The sequence below is a fragment of the Myotis yumanensis genome, unplaced genomic scaffold (genome assembly GCF_028538775.1).
Source record: "Myotis yumanensis isolate MYYU_CA2020_CCGP unplaced genomic scaffold, mMyoYum1.0.hap1 SCAF_6, whole genome shotgun sequence".
NCBI lineage: Eukaryota > Metazoa > Chordata > Mammalia > Chiroptera > Vespertilionidae > Myotis > Myotis yumanensis.
The window spans coordinates 28692244-28705381 of NW_027223757.1; the positions used below are offsets into that span (position 1 = coordinate 28692244).

Below are 13138 nucleotides of genomic sequence, written 5' to 3' on the forward strand. Positions count from 1 at the left end.
AATTACATAGGTAAGAAATACAATCCCATTGTGCTCTAAATTTGCATTTTCCTGGTTATTGATTAGGCAGGACATCTTTTAATATGTTCACTGGCCAGATTAGCATGTATATTATTATTCCTGAGTACGGCCACTTCAGTTTCTCAAACCCTATTTGGGTTGACATAAAGATCTCACATCTAGAGTCATAAGATATGCTATGGAAAATGTTCACGAGTATAAAATTATTCCCTGAGTCATTTAAGTCATTTCTGGTCATCACAATATGATCTTGCCAACCATCCAGTTGTGCCATGCTCAGTTGTGTAAGTCTTAGCTTCTCCTACTCTGGTTTCTCTGGTTCTAGAAAGAAAACAATAAGCCTTAAGTCATTGAAGCTGAAAGAGAAGGTAAGTTATTAGGAAGAATATAACATTACTCTGACAAACTTGGCTAATAATAAAGGATTTGGTGAGCTCCAATGAGCCCAGGGTATTATATATAAACATACTGAAGGACTTTTGTTTATTTAATGCAGCCTGATGGTGAAGTTTCCATTACAGGGAATTTTCAAAGTGGCTTCTATAAAACTTTGAACAGAGTGAGGAACAATGTGAGTGTGGCAGGGCTGTGCTAAGGGGTAGAACCAGATAATTTTGAGGGCCTTTCTTCCATTTGTTCTGTGCCTCAGTGGAGAACCCATCCACAGAGCTGTCACAGGTTCTTCCACAGCCAACATGGAAATTTACCCCAGAAATTATGTTTTCTAAACAGGTAATTAATAAAATTGTATCTTTTACAAATAAATATATCATCAGAAAATTATTTCTCATAGAAAAAACCAGAATAATACTCCTGAATCTTTTGTTGGTGTTAAATGGGCATGATGTTGAGCTCAGGGAATATATTTCCTGCCCTTTCCATAATTTGAATTATCATTGCCAAGCTGTGTTACAGTATGTTGCCTGCCTCCACTCATAGCTTTGGATCATTAATGCATTTACACCCACTTTAAGAATTTCACAAATAGTTATTGGGCTATAGCATTTCAGTGTTCTCTCTCTGTGACAGTACAAGTAAAATAGTTAAGGTAAGTAATTCAGGTTGTAATTGATTTGAGAAAATATAGTTGGTTACTTTATTTGGGGACAATGTTGTATCTAAGTTTACAGTGTTTGTAAAGATGTTAGTTCATAAAAACTGAAAACCTGAGAAGGAAGTCATCTACTTCAAGTTTGACAACAAAAATTTGCTCTATACCAGTCTTGATTGGTGCATTCAATTGATTTATCTATGACTCATAGACTAGATGCTTTCTACCACTCCAGTTGATAAAAAATTCTAAGGCTAACAGATTAAAACATGGAAGGTTTCTTCACAGTCAGACTGAGTTGTCTCATTTATTATTCAAAATACCCTGATCCTTTTCTTTGCACGTCTTAGATGTTTGTTAAACCTCACTAGTCGATATAACTAGACCACATGTGTTATATTTTAAATTAATGGACATGTCATTTTGATAATTGATGTTGCTTTCTGTTGAACTGTGTGTGTGCATGCATGTTTTGCATTTGTCCTTAGGTGAGCAAAAATGGAAGTGATGGTTGTAAGATGAATTTTCTCAGCTTTCTTTCTCTTTTGTTATGTTTATGGCCAGCTTTTTAAATGTGCTTCTGATCCTCTCTTATCATGTGTTGTTTTGCAAATGTGTAGCTTATTTGCTGTTGTACAGCCTGGGTCGCTGTAGAGCTAATGGACTAACAACAGCTATTGTCTCCTCCAGGTTATACAGGCTGCCTTTTTTGGCATCTGTGTGCTGACTGATCTTTCCAGTCTTCTGACTAGAGGAAGTGGGAACCAAGAACAAGAGCGGCAACTCAAGAAGCTCATCTCTCTTCGGGACTGGATGCTAGCTGTGTTGGCCTTTCCTGTTGGGGTTGTGAGTATGATGTAGAATCCATTTATTCACAAAAGCAACTTGGGTCTTATTTCAGACTCCTAAGAAAAAAAAGGGGGTTCATTATAGGAGATTGAAATATTAGTTTGCTATAATTGCCATCACAAAGCACCACAGATTGGGTGGCTTAAACAACAGAATTTATTTTCTCCTGGTCTGGAGGCTAGAAGTCTGAGATCAAAGTGTTGGCAAGGTTGATTTCTTCTGATGCCTCTCTCCTTGGCTTATAAGTGGACTACTTCTCCATATGTTTTCACATGTTCTTCCCTCTATTTATCTATGTCATACTCTCCTCTTATACAGACACATATTGGATTAGGGTCCCCCACTGACCTCATTTAATCTTTTTTAAAAATTTTATTTATTTATTTTTATTGTTTAAAGTATTACAAATAGTAGTACACATGTACCCTTTTCCTCCTATTGACCTCCCCCCAGCCCCCCACACAAGGCACATTACCCCCCCCCCACCAGTGTCTGTCTTATCTCCGAAGCTAAGCAGGGTCAGGCCTGGTTAGCACTTGGATGGGACACCTCATTTAATCTTAATTTCCTCTTTAAAGGCCTTACCTCTAAATACAGTCTGAGGTACTATGAGGTCAGGACTTCAGCATATGAATTTTTTTGGGGGAACGCACTTCCACAGTTTCTTAAGCTGCCCAAACTTCAAGTGTGTGGTCCTTGGGTCTGTGATCATTCTAGTATTTTTGAACATGAGAAAGATGAAATCATCATTAACTCATACTTCTTCAGTTATCCAGCTGTGCCATTAGCTAATATCTCCTAAATAAATGTTGCTTAATGTTTGGGTCTGTCCTGAACATGTTTGAGTCTGTCGGAAACATAAACCAAGTTTCTTTAAAGGGCCAGGGACCCAACGGATTCTATAGATGTTTTTTACCCATGTATACCCAGGAGAAGAATGAGAGTACTCATAAACTTCAAATTGTGAGTCAAGTAAAAGTCTATTACCTAATTTAAATTCAGGTCTTTCATTTGCCAGCTGACTTCTGGGAATAGCAGACACCCCTGTGACCCGGGCTAGCACATGTACCACATCCAAGGTTCAGTGTAGTCAAAGTCAGAAAGTTGTTTTTAAATCCTTCCAATGACTCTTCTGCACATTTTTCAGATCTATACAAATAGCTGGTGGAAGCCTCTACATGCTGGCTCTAAGACCCATTAGTAAGTGCCCAGACTATCACTGACTTGCTTTTTGATGTACTGAGTTGTTATGTTCTTGTATAAAATATCCCGTAGCTCTTGACAACAACACAAGGAGTGTATTATAATCTGGTCACACTCTTTTTCTTATTCCCTCATCCTTATCCCCTGCAAAGCTAAGTGGGTGCTCAGATTGGTGCCATCTAGCAAATCTCTCAACTTCTGTTGCTTAACAGAGTTCAATGTTTTATGTATTATTTAGTATTTCCTTCTTTGGACTTGCCTTATAAAATTCCAATGCTTCGCATCAAAATACTCACCTGAGAGAAAATTGCCATTGGCATAAGGTTTAAAAATATATACTTCCTGCATGGAAGAATTATCTAGAAAACTTAAATCTGTGTACTTTTTTGGTTTCTTTTTATCCCTTACTCCCTCGGTATTTCTAAAGACATGCCATTGCCTCTGGAATTTTTCCTTGGTTAGAAGGAATACAAGAAAAACACAATACAAAAGTAAATAGGAATACAATATTAACATGTTTTCTGTTAGCATCTGCCTCTCCTGTTATATAATGTCAAACCATGTCTCTAGGGCTTCAACTGTTGAGTTTCGCCACTCTCCTTAAAGGCTCATTACATATGCTCTTTAGACATTTTGACATCACATTGGCCAGAAACTTTTTGCACCTATTTGACAGTTGAGATGTTCTGCAGCTTTCAGTGTCCTTCTTGAATTTGGTCCATGTAAGCTTCATGGTTGGTACAAAGAATGGGGGACTTTCTATTTGCTTGCTTGTTTGATTACATCTGATATTATCCTCTATGTTTCACCATTTTTATTGTTGTCTTTGTGTCTTAAAGAGGAAAGAGAAGCAATAATACCTTTGATTTCCTCCTTCCTTTTTTAACCAGAAGTCATAACATCACATTTTCATTACATCTGAATTCACCTTCCCTAGCTGATGAGCTTCATAGAAAAATTCACAGACTAAGTAATCAATCAGAGAGGTGCAGCTTCACTCATTTCTCTGTTATTTTTTTCTTACCTGCTGACATTTTGTAGTCAAGATTTACATATTTATAATCTTCCCTGCTATTATGAGACCCTTCCCATTTTATAGTCACTAGCCTTAAGTTCCTGTTATATTTATTTCTCCCCTCTCTTTTCTCCCTTCATCTCTCTCTTTCCCCCTAATATTAAGAAGAATCCTGGCCAGTAGTCCTCAGAAATCCCCTTTATATTTTTCCACTGTTTCTCTCTTACTCTTTCACTTGACTTTTTGTACATACTTATCCAATTTCTACCGGATTTCTCACTCTAATATACACAAATTCATTTTGAGGCAAAAACTGGCCAATGGCTTCTTCCTTGATTCCATTAATTGCAAATTCGTATTCACAGAGGATATGAATTTGGCTTTTTATATACTTTTAACCTGTTAAATAACAAAAATTTAACCTAGTGATGTTAGGGATCAGATTGGGTTTATTCAGTGATTCATGAATTGGACAGCATCCCATCTAGCAAATAAAAGAAACCCACAGAGCTATAGACAAGGAAAGGTTTTTTAAAGGCAGAAAGGGGGTGGAAAAGGAAATTATTAGGAAATAATGTGTTTTTTTCAGGCAAGATTGATCTCCTAAGGGGAACAAAAGGGACTATGGGCTGGATTATCTCACTAATGCTAACTTATCCATGCCATGTTACCTGGTTAAAAGTTATGTTCCTGGCAAGCTGAAACTGCAGCCAGCGTAAGTATTAAATCATGGTTTGCTGACATGGGGCCTAGTACAAATAAGGCCATTTTGAGTCTATTGTCTCTTTTTAACACACCCAAAATATTTTCTTCATCAAAACATATAATTTTATAATTTTTTGGCCTTCCTTTCCCCAAGGCTCTTTCCCAGCTCTCTTTCCCTTGTCTTTGCTGTGACCTTAGTCCCCTGCCCCTTCTCTCTTTCTCCCCAGAGCTCTCACCTGCTCAGTGGGTCCTTGAAGCCCACTGTAGTTTTATCTTTATCATTTAATATTTCCTCTTGTTGAAATGTCACCCCTTCCTGGAGCAATGCCATGAGGGATCACTTGAAGAGGCGTCATCTTCACCCCTCCTGTGGCTCCTGGCCTGGATGAGGTGCCAACCTAAAGGGTTTCTTACCTGAGAATGATGGGAATAGTACTAACACCCAGGATCTTCGGGACATGCAGTTATTTGTGTAGGAATCTGTAGTGAAAGAATGCTTATCACATGAGCAAATACAAATGATTAATTATAACATTGGCAATTAGACACATTTTACCACATTGGGTTGACACAGTCAAAATCCTAAAGCAAAACATCCGAGCACTGTCCCCAAGAGCCTTGGGAATGGAGCTGCCTATGGAGGAAGGTGCAGAGGGGCTGAGAACCCGCCTGTGGTGCCTCCAGGCCTCTGGGCTCTGATTGCCAGGTGACTGCCAGCCTCCCCGTGTGCCTTCCCTGCCGCTTTCTGCTGGCGTCCCCTGCCCAACGCCTTTTGTTTCGCAGCCAGAAGTTGCGGGAAAGCAATGTTATTTTTGCTTCCTGGTGCCGTGCAGAAGGGCAGCCGGCATAAACAGAGGGCATAGTGGCAGCTGAATTTATCACCTCTGCTCACAGTTTCCTCAGAGACCTCTCAACCTCAAGCTCCCCCTGGCGCTTCCATTATCTGTCTCTCCCCTCAGCTGCAACTATGGCAGCAAGAAAGACACGGGTAGGTTATCTAGGATTTGTATTTTCTACATTAATGCTTCCTCCAATAACGAGGTTAATTGAGAGCTGACAGTAATTGCTTTATGCGGGCACAAAGCACTCAATATGATTGTGTGACCCATGGACCTAATGCATCTACTGCCTGGCCCCTCTCTATCTCAAGGATGTATAAAAATAATGAAACGTTCCAATCAAAGATGATTGGAGGAAAGTTTGTTTCAGCATGACCTTGAGGAAATCAGGCAGGGTGGCTTAGTGAAGGTTGCCTGTGTCATCCTGCTCTGAGTAGATTCCCATAAATGCTAAGCCGGCCTGGTTAGTAACGCTAATGGCCAGAAACCACCTCCGCTTCCAAAGCCTTGCCACTCACTTTGCAGGCATAACCCATGGGAGGCTCTTCTTACCACGTGCAGTTTATTTCTGAACCCTGTCACCCTTTTAAAGGAGCATTACAAACAATTCTATGACATTATGTGGTCTGGAAGCACTGAAGCTTATTAGGAGCAATCAAACTAAGAATGTCTTTTGTCTCCTGTGAGTTTGTTGACTTTTCTGCTGGCAGATACTCTTATAGTTAAGAAAATAGGCTAAAGTTTCAACCAAAAACAAAAACAAAAAAAAAGATGAAGAAAGAGAGGAAGAGCAGCAAAAAAAAGTATGATGAATATAAAATTGCCTCTCTTAAAAATCCTACATGTGTCTCCAATTGCAATCCAAAGAAGCCCTTTCGATGACAAAGAACAGTTGTATGTTTTCCATTAATTCAAATCTATGAATCCCATTCAATTGCAGCTGCTCAGTTTGCGTAATACACGGAATCCAATCTCATCACCTCCCCAGTACACCTTTGTCCCTGGTGCTATTTGGTTGCTCTAGACCAGATGCTGGCCGCTGCTAAACTAACCTTGACCCTCTCATGGTAGCAATGGGAGGATGCCCCTCCCTTAACAAAGAGGAAGGGGGTCCAGGATGGTCCTGGAAGTTTGGATATGTTCTAACCTGCGAGAGCATCTAATGCATAAGGAACAAACCAGCATGTACCAGGATGAACTTTTTAGAAATCTGGTCTTTCTAAACCATTTCTGGTGTTAAAATCATGTTCTTCTAAAGACGTAGTGAATACTTTATATGTACTGATCTATTCTACAATCCTTTAAAACTTATTTTTATTTTTGTGATGGAAACTGTATGTATGGTACCCGCTTCCTTAGGAAATATGAAAAATAGAATTTGAAACCTCAAATGAAAACTCAAAGAAAATGTATCTAGGAATTATCTTTTTAAAATATTTCTTGATTGGATTGTTTATCTTCCTTTTGTTAATTTCTATGAGTTTTTTGTAAATTTTGGAGATTAAACCCTTATCTGAAATATCACTCGCAAATATGTTCTCCCATGCAGTGGGCTTTCTTGTTGTTTTGTTGATGATCACTTTTGCTGTGCAGAAGCTTTTTATTTTGATGTAGTCCCATTTGTTTATTTTCTCCTTAGTCTCCATTGCCCTAGGAGCTGTGTTGTTAAAGATATTGCTATGATATATGTCTGCTATTTTGCTACCTATGGAATCTTGTAGGATTTTTATGGTTTCCCGTCTTACATTTAAGTCCTTTATCCATTTTGATTTTGTTTTTGTGTATGGTGTAAGTTGGTGATCTAGTTTCATTTTTTTCCATGTATCTGACCAAATTTCCCAGCACCATTTATTGAAGAGACTGTCTTGACTCCATTGTATGCTCTTGCCTTCTTTGTCAAATATTAATTGAGCATAATGGCTTGGGTCGATTTCTGGGTTCTCTGTTCTGTTCCATTGGTCTATATGTCTGTTTTTGTGCTAGTACCAGGCAGTTTTGAGAACAGTGGCTTGATATCTGGTATTGTGATCCCTCCAACTTTGTTCTTTCTCAGGATTGCTGTGGCTATTTGGGATCTTTTTTTATTCCAGATGAATTTTTGGAGAGTTTGTTCTAGATCTTTGAAATATGCCATTGGTATTTTAATGGGGATTGCATTGAATCTGTAGATTGCTTTGGGTAGTATGGACATTTAAATGATGTTGATTCTACCAATCCATGAACATGGTATGTTCTTCCATTTGTTTATGTCTTCCTCTATCCCTTTTTTCAATATCCTATAGTTTTCTGAGTACAGGTCTTTTACGTCCTTAGTTAAGTTTATTCCTAGGTATCTTAATTTTTTTGGTGCAATGGTAAATGGGATTTTTTTTTTCGTTTCTCTTTCTGTGAATTCATTATTGGTATAAAAAGGCCATAGATTTCTGGGTGTTAATTTTGTATCCTGCTACATTGCCGAATTCATTTATTAGGTCTAGTAGTTTTTTGATGGAGCCTTTGGGGTTTACTATGTATAGTAGCATGTCATCTGTGAATAAGGACAGTTTTACTTCTTCGTTTTCAATTTGGATGCCTTTTATTTCTTCTTCTTGTCTGATTCCTATGGCTAGCACTTCCAGTACTATAGCGAATAGGAGTGGTGAAAGTGGGCATCCCTGTCTTGTTCCCGTTCTTAGGGGAAATGAGTTTAGTTTTTGCCCATTGAGTATGATGTTGGCTGTAGGTTTTATCATTATACCCCTACAATTTAAAAGACATTATTTTATTTCTGATTTTAAAAGAGTTTTATTTAAATGGAAAGAAAACATATTAAAAATATTAATTATTAATATTAATGTCTGTCAACATAACACACAGGGAAGGGAATTTGATTCTATTTGAGATTATAAATAAAAGCAAATGCCTTTCCTCCTGTTTTGCTATTGAGGGTGAAATTTTTAAAAAGTAGATTGTTTACTTTATTCTGCAAACTCTGGATTTAATTTAAAAATACACTTAATAGCCCTGGCTGGTTTGTTCAATGGTTAGAGTGCTGGCCTATTCACAGAACGGTCGTGGGTTCGATTCCCAGTCAAGAGCGCTTACCTGGGGAGGCAACCAACCAATGTGACTCTCTCACATCAACGCCTCTCTCTCTCTCTCTCTCTCTCTCTCTCTCTCTCTCTTTCTCTCTTTCTCTATCTTTCTCCCCCTAACTCCCTACCTCCTTTCCACTCTCTCTAAGGATCAATGGAAAATATATCCTTAAGTGAGGATTAACAAACAAACAAAAATACACTTAATATCCGCTGATCCTCTATTATATTTTCACACAGGTGCCTATAATCATTTTTTTTTTTTCATTTTCTTTAAGCCTTCGCTGATGTTTTCAGTTTCTTCACATACCCTTTTTTCTTTCTATTCACCTTTGATGTTAAAAATACAGTATCTGCTAGGTTGTATTTTATGGCAAACCCCAGTTCATTTAGAGTTGAGCCAACAATATGCTTTCCTCTGCACTGAAATGAGTGTGAGAGTTGCCTAAGAGGAAGGTTTACAGATGAGGATTCGTTCAGAATCTATAGGCAGACAGATGTACCTGATAGGGAACCAGGTTGCTTCTCAGCCATCTTATATATTTTTCTCTCCTAAGTGAAAACCAAAGATTGCTTGCCTAGGTGACCTGCTTAGTTTTTACATGCTATCTCAGAGTAGTCAGCTTTCCCAGTGCTTGCAAGACAAATTTCTTCAGCACAAAACATAATCTCCCTTCAACAAAATTTTATTATAGGTGCCCATTATTAATCACACTACAGTGAAAACCTCACATTTATATCCAGAACAGTCTAAGGAGAGAAGTCTATTAGGTAGCAAGTACTGCATGCTAGGAGCAAAAATAGTAGTGACTAGGATTGATCTTGTCCTTCTAGAGTCTCACAGTCCAGAGAAGGTGACTTTATAAGCTTTGTCAACCAGTAAATTAAAAGAGGGCCTGATGACCATAATAATACCTGTTAAGGTATAGAGGAGCCCACGAGAGGAAGGGATTCATTTTAGTGAGTGGGAGGTCCTGGAAGACATCCCAGAAATGATGATATTTGAGCTCTATTTTGAAGCATGAATAAAAACTTATTGGAGATGTAAGTTAATGGTGCTTTTGCCTATAAATAACAGTCTCCCCAGATAGCCACCTGGCTCACTCTTTCATTTCTTTCAAGTCTCTGCTCAAATGATTAGCCCTCAGAAAAGCCTCCATGAGCAACCTATATAAATTATCCTCCATTATCCTCTATCCCCTTGCCTTGCTTTATACTCTCCATAATATTGTCATTCCCTGGCACATGACATGCCAATCTTTTGTTTCTATAGTGTATGTCTCCTCTGACTTGGTACATTGCCTGTGAGGCAAGGGAGGTTGTATATTTGATATGGTGCTGCAGCGCAAGCATCAGGAGCAATGTTTAAATAATTCAGTATTTGCTGAGTGAATATCCAATCAACCGTGACTCAAGCAATAAAGATATTTAATATCTCACAAAACAAGAAGCCTGTAAGCAGGTAGTTTCAGAGTGATATTGCTCAGTATTATCACTTGAGACTTAGTCATTTTCCACTTTCCTATCTCTAGAGTGTTGGCTTTTTGTCCTTAGGCATTCCACCTACAGTCTCAGAAGGGTTGATAAATACCAAACTTCACATCCTTCACGACCATGTTAAAGGCAGGAAGAAGAAGCTCTTAGATTGCTCTCCCCCAGTGTTTGTCTCTTCATCAGGCAAATGAATCTTTCCTAGAATCCTTGCCAGCAGACTCTCCCATGGGTCTCCTGGTGAGAACTGTTACTTGGCTAGAATAAGCAGCAGGGGACACTGAGGAAGCAAGTGGAAGCAGAAGGGGATGAGGTTACCACGGGGGCTTAAACGAATTATGAATCATCCTTTTGGGTTGGCACATTGATCCCAAGACAAAACCAGGCGTTTCAAGAAATTTGTTTCAAGTAACAAGTTTTGAGAATAACAATGAAATAAAAAGTAAGTTAAAACTAATAGGATTTTAAGTAACATAGTTTATCTATGTTAATATGAAAAAATAGATATAGTAAAACTATGAGACTAATATAGATATGTTCTTCTATCCTAACCATAAAAGACAGTTTCCCACTTACTCTCTGCCAATACCATTTTTGTGCATTTTATCAGTATTATCATGAATAACTATCTAATTCTGACATTTAAAGAAGTTCTTCTCTAAGAAAGTCAGATATGTTACACAACTGACCAAATGGTTTATTTCAAGTTTATGAACATATGAAATTTGTCAGAGGTGGCCTTGCTTTTAGACCACCAACTCAGATATGCAGACAACCGGGTTCAATGAGTAAAATCTTCCTTTCATAGTTCCCTGGAAATTGTAGAGAATTATCTTGCCCTGTGTATCATTTTACAGACTTCCCATTCTCTCTGGGCGAAAGGCCACAAAGGAATCTCAGAAAATGAAGATAGCTGCCTTCCATATTTATATCCATAAATGAAATACTATGAAATATGTGATCAAGAAAAGGTAGAATTGATCTTCAGTGACATAAATAATGTGAGGCCTATTATAAAATAGACATGTGATTCCTATTCTCAAAAATATGACCCCTAAATCAGGATCTTTTGTATGCTTTTATTTGGGGGACCAGGAACAAGATGCATTATTAGTTGTTGTTTAAAAAATAGAAAAGGAAAAATAAATACTATTCACTTTTCTTCTTCCTTCTCTGCCTATCTATCTCCCTCCTTACCTCTCTCTGTCTCTCTATGTAGCTATCTCTGTCTCTCTCTTATCTCCCCCACCCCCTCCTTCTTCTACTTCTTTGTAAAAAAAAAAAAGAAAAAAAGAAAAGAAAAGAAAGGAAACCATGATTTGGTGTGTAGGTGTCCTGAAATTACTACATTTCCTGTGGGTGTTTTGAGGTAACTCTTACCTGTTTAGCTGGATCAAAGTGTCCTGTGTTATATCAGCCAATATCAAAAGGAACATTTCCCCCAAGGAAGGAGCTAGTGGACTCTCCACCTACACAACATTTATCAACTGTTAGCTGTGCCTGTGCAATTGCCATGCTGACGATTTGTTTATTTTATCACAAAGAGCCAGTCCTGGATAGGCCTTTCATTCATCATGCCTTTTCATATAGGAGAAGAGTTAAGGCATAATTCTGACTCTGGGAGATGTGTCCAGAGACAAGACACCCGTGGGAAGGTGAAGGACAAGGAGGGGAGATGGGAGGCAGTGAGGGGAAGGAGCGTGCGCAGCCACACTTCACAAGCAGCCCTGCCAGCCCAACGCAACTTTCCAAAAAGTTTCCCTTCAAGATGTCCCTTTAGCCCAGCCAGCATGGCTCAATGGTTGAGCACCGACATATGAACCAGGAGGCCATGGTTCGATTCCTCTCCATAGCAATTGAGAGGCAGTGAGGTGGCCATTTGTGGGTGTCCCAGTGTCCTGAGATAGTATTCAATTGTCATAGCCTAATCCAGACACCAAAAATCCAGACCCTCCATTTTTTCATTCTATTTTGAGGTACTTCTTCTCTCAGTAAATGAATTCATGCTAACTAAAGTTGAACTCAGAAAGATAGTTCTAGCAACTTATAATGACAAAAAGATCATCAGGAAGGTTGGCGTCTGCATAAGCTCTCCTTAGAGGCAAACAACTTTGAGGAAGACAAAGAGTAGCCAAGAGACTTCTGGAAGAACTAGAAATCAAGGCAGTAATTGGATGATATTTGTGTTAAATCATCAAATTACTATAGTCTGATGCCTCCTTTTGCACGCGAGGGATTGACTTGCTGAGTAAACCAGAATGCTGCCTTGGGTGGCCAGGGCACCCTGTTCTCTGGACAAAGCTGAGGGCACATTCTGCTATTCTATACCTGTAAGCTACTGCCCGCTGTGACCATCACTTTTCTCCTGTTGACATATCCTTCTTGCAGGCTGCGATTCATTCGATCAGGCTTCTGCTTCCACTATTACAGTAGTACTCTGGTCAAGCTGTTCCGATTCTACATCCAAGGTACCAAATGTAGGAAGTCATTGACACAGAGCCACCTAGCATCAGGAGCTTCTACAACAGATGCTCTACTTAGTTACTTAAATTTTATTAGACTCGATTAAATGAGGTTTTTCCTAATTTTATTCTCAGGTGGCAACTTTAAATTCAAGTTGCAATTAGCTGGATGTCTCTCCTATGTGCTTATAGCTGCCCTGTGGATACTCATTTTAATATAATCCTAATAAACTAGACTATCGTCCCCTTTTATTAAGAAAAGAGAGAGAGAGACAGCAAGAGTTTGATTACTCAGTGATTTTATGATGACAGAAGTCCAAATAGTTTTCTAAAAGGAAACTTCTACCAATGCTAATGGATTGTCAGTGGTTCTGTAACATAATAAATATAGTCTTGTGTGATTGACTATGGATATGCTTATTTATTTT

General features: G+C 38.6%; 1 protein-coding gene across 6 annotated transcripts in view; it reads left to right on the plus strand.

Annotated features, from left to right (window-relative positions):
• Nucleotides 1-13138, plus strand: part of AIG1 (androgen induced 1) — a 187759-nt gene that overhangs the window by 37588 nt on the left and 137033 nt on the right. For all 6 annotated transcript variants that reach the window (XM_070417811.1, XM_070417814.1, XM_070417810.1 and 3 more), the window contains exon 2: nt 1763-1918. In XM_070417811.1, the coding sequence (XP_070273912.1) occupies nt 1763-1918 (156 nt within the window). The remainder of the gene's footprint in view (nt 1-1762; nt 1919-13138) is intronic.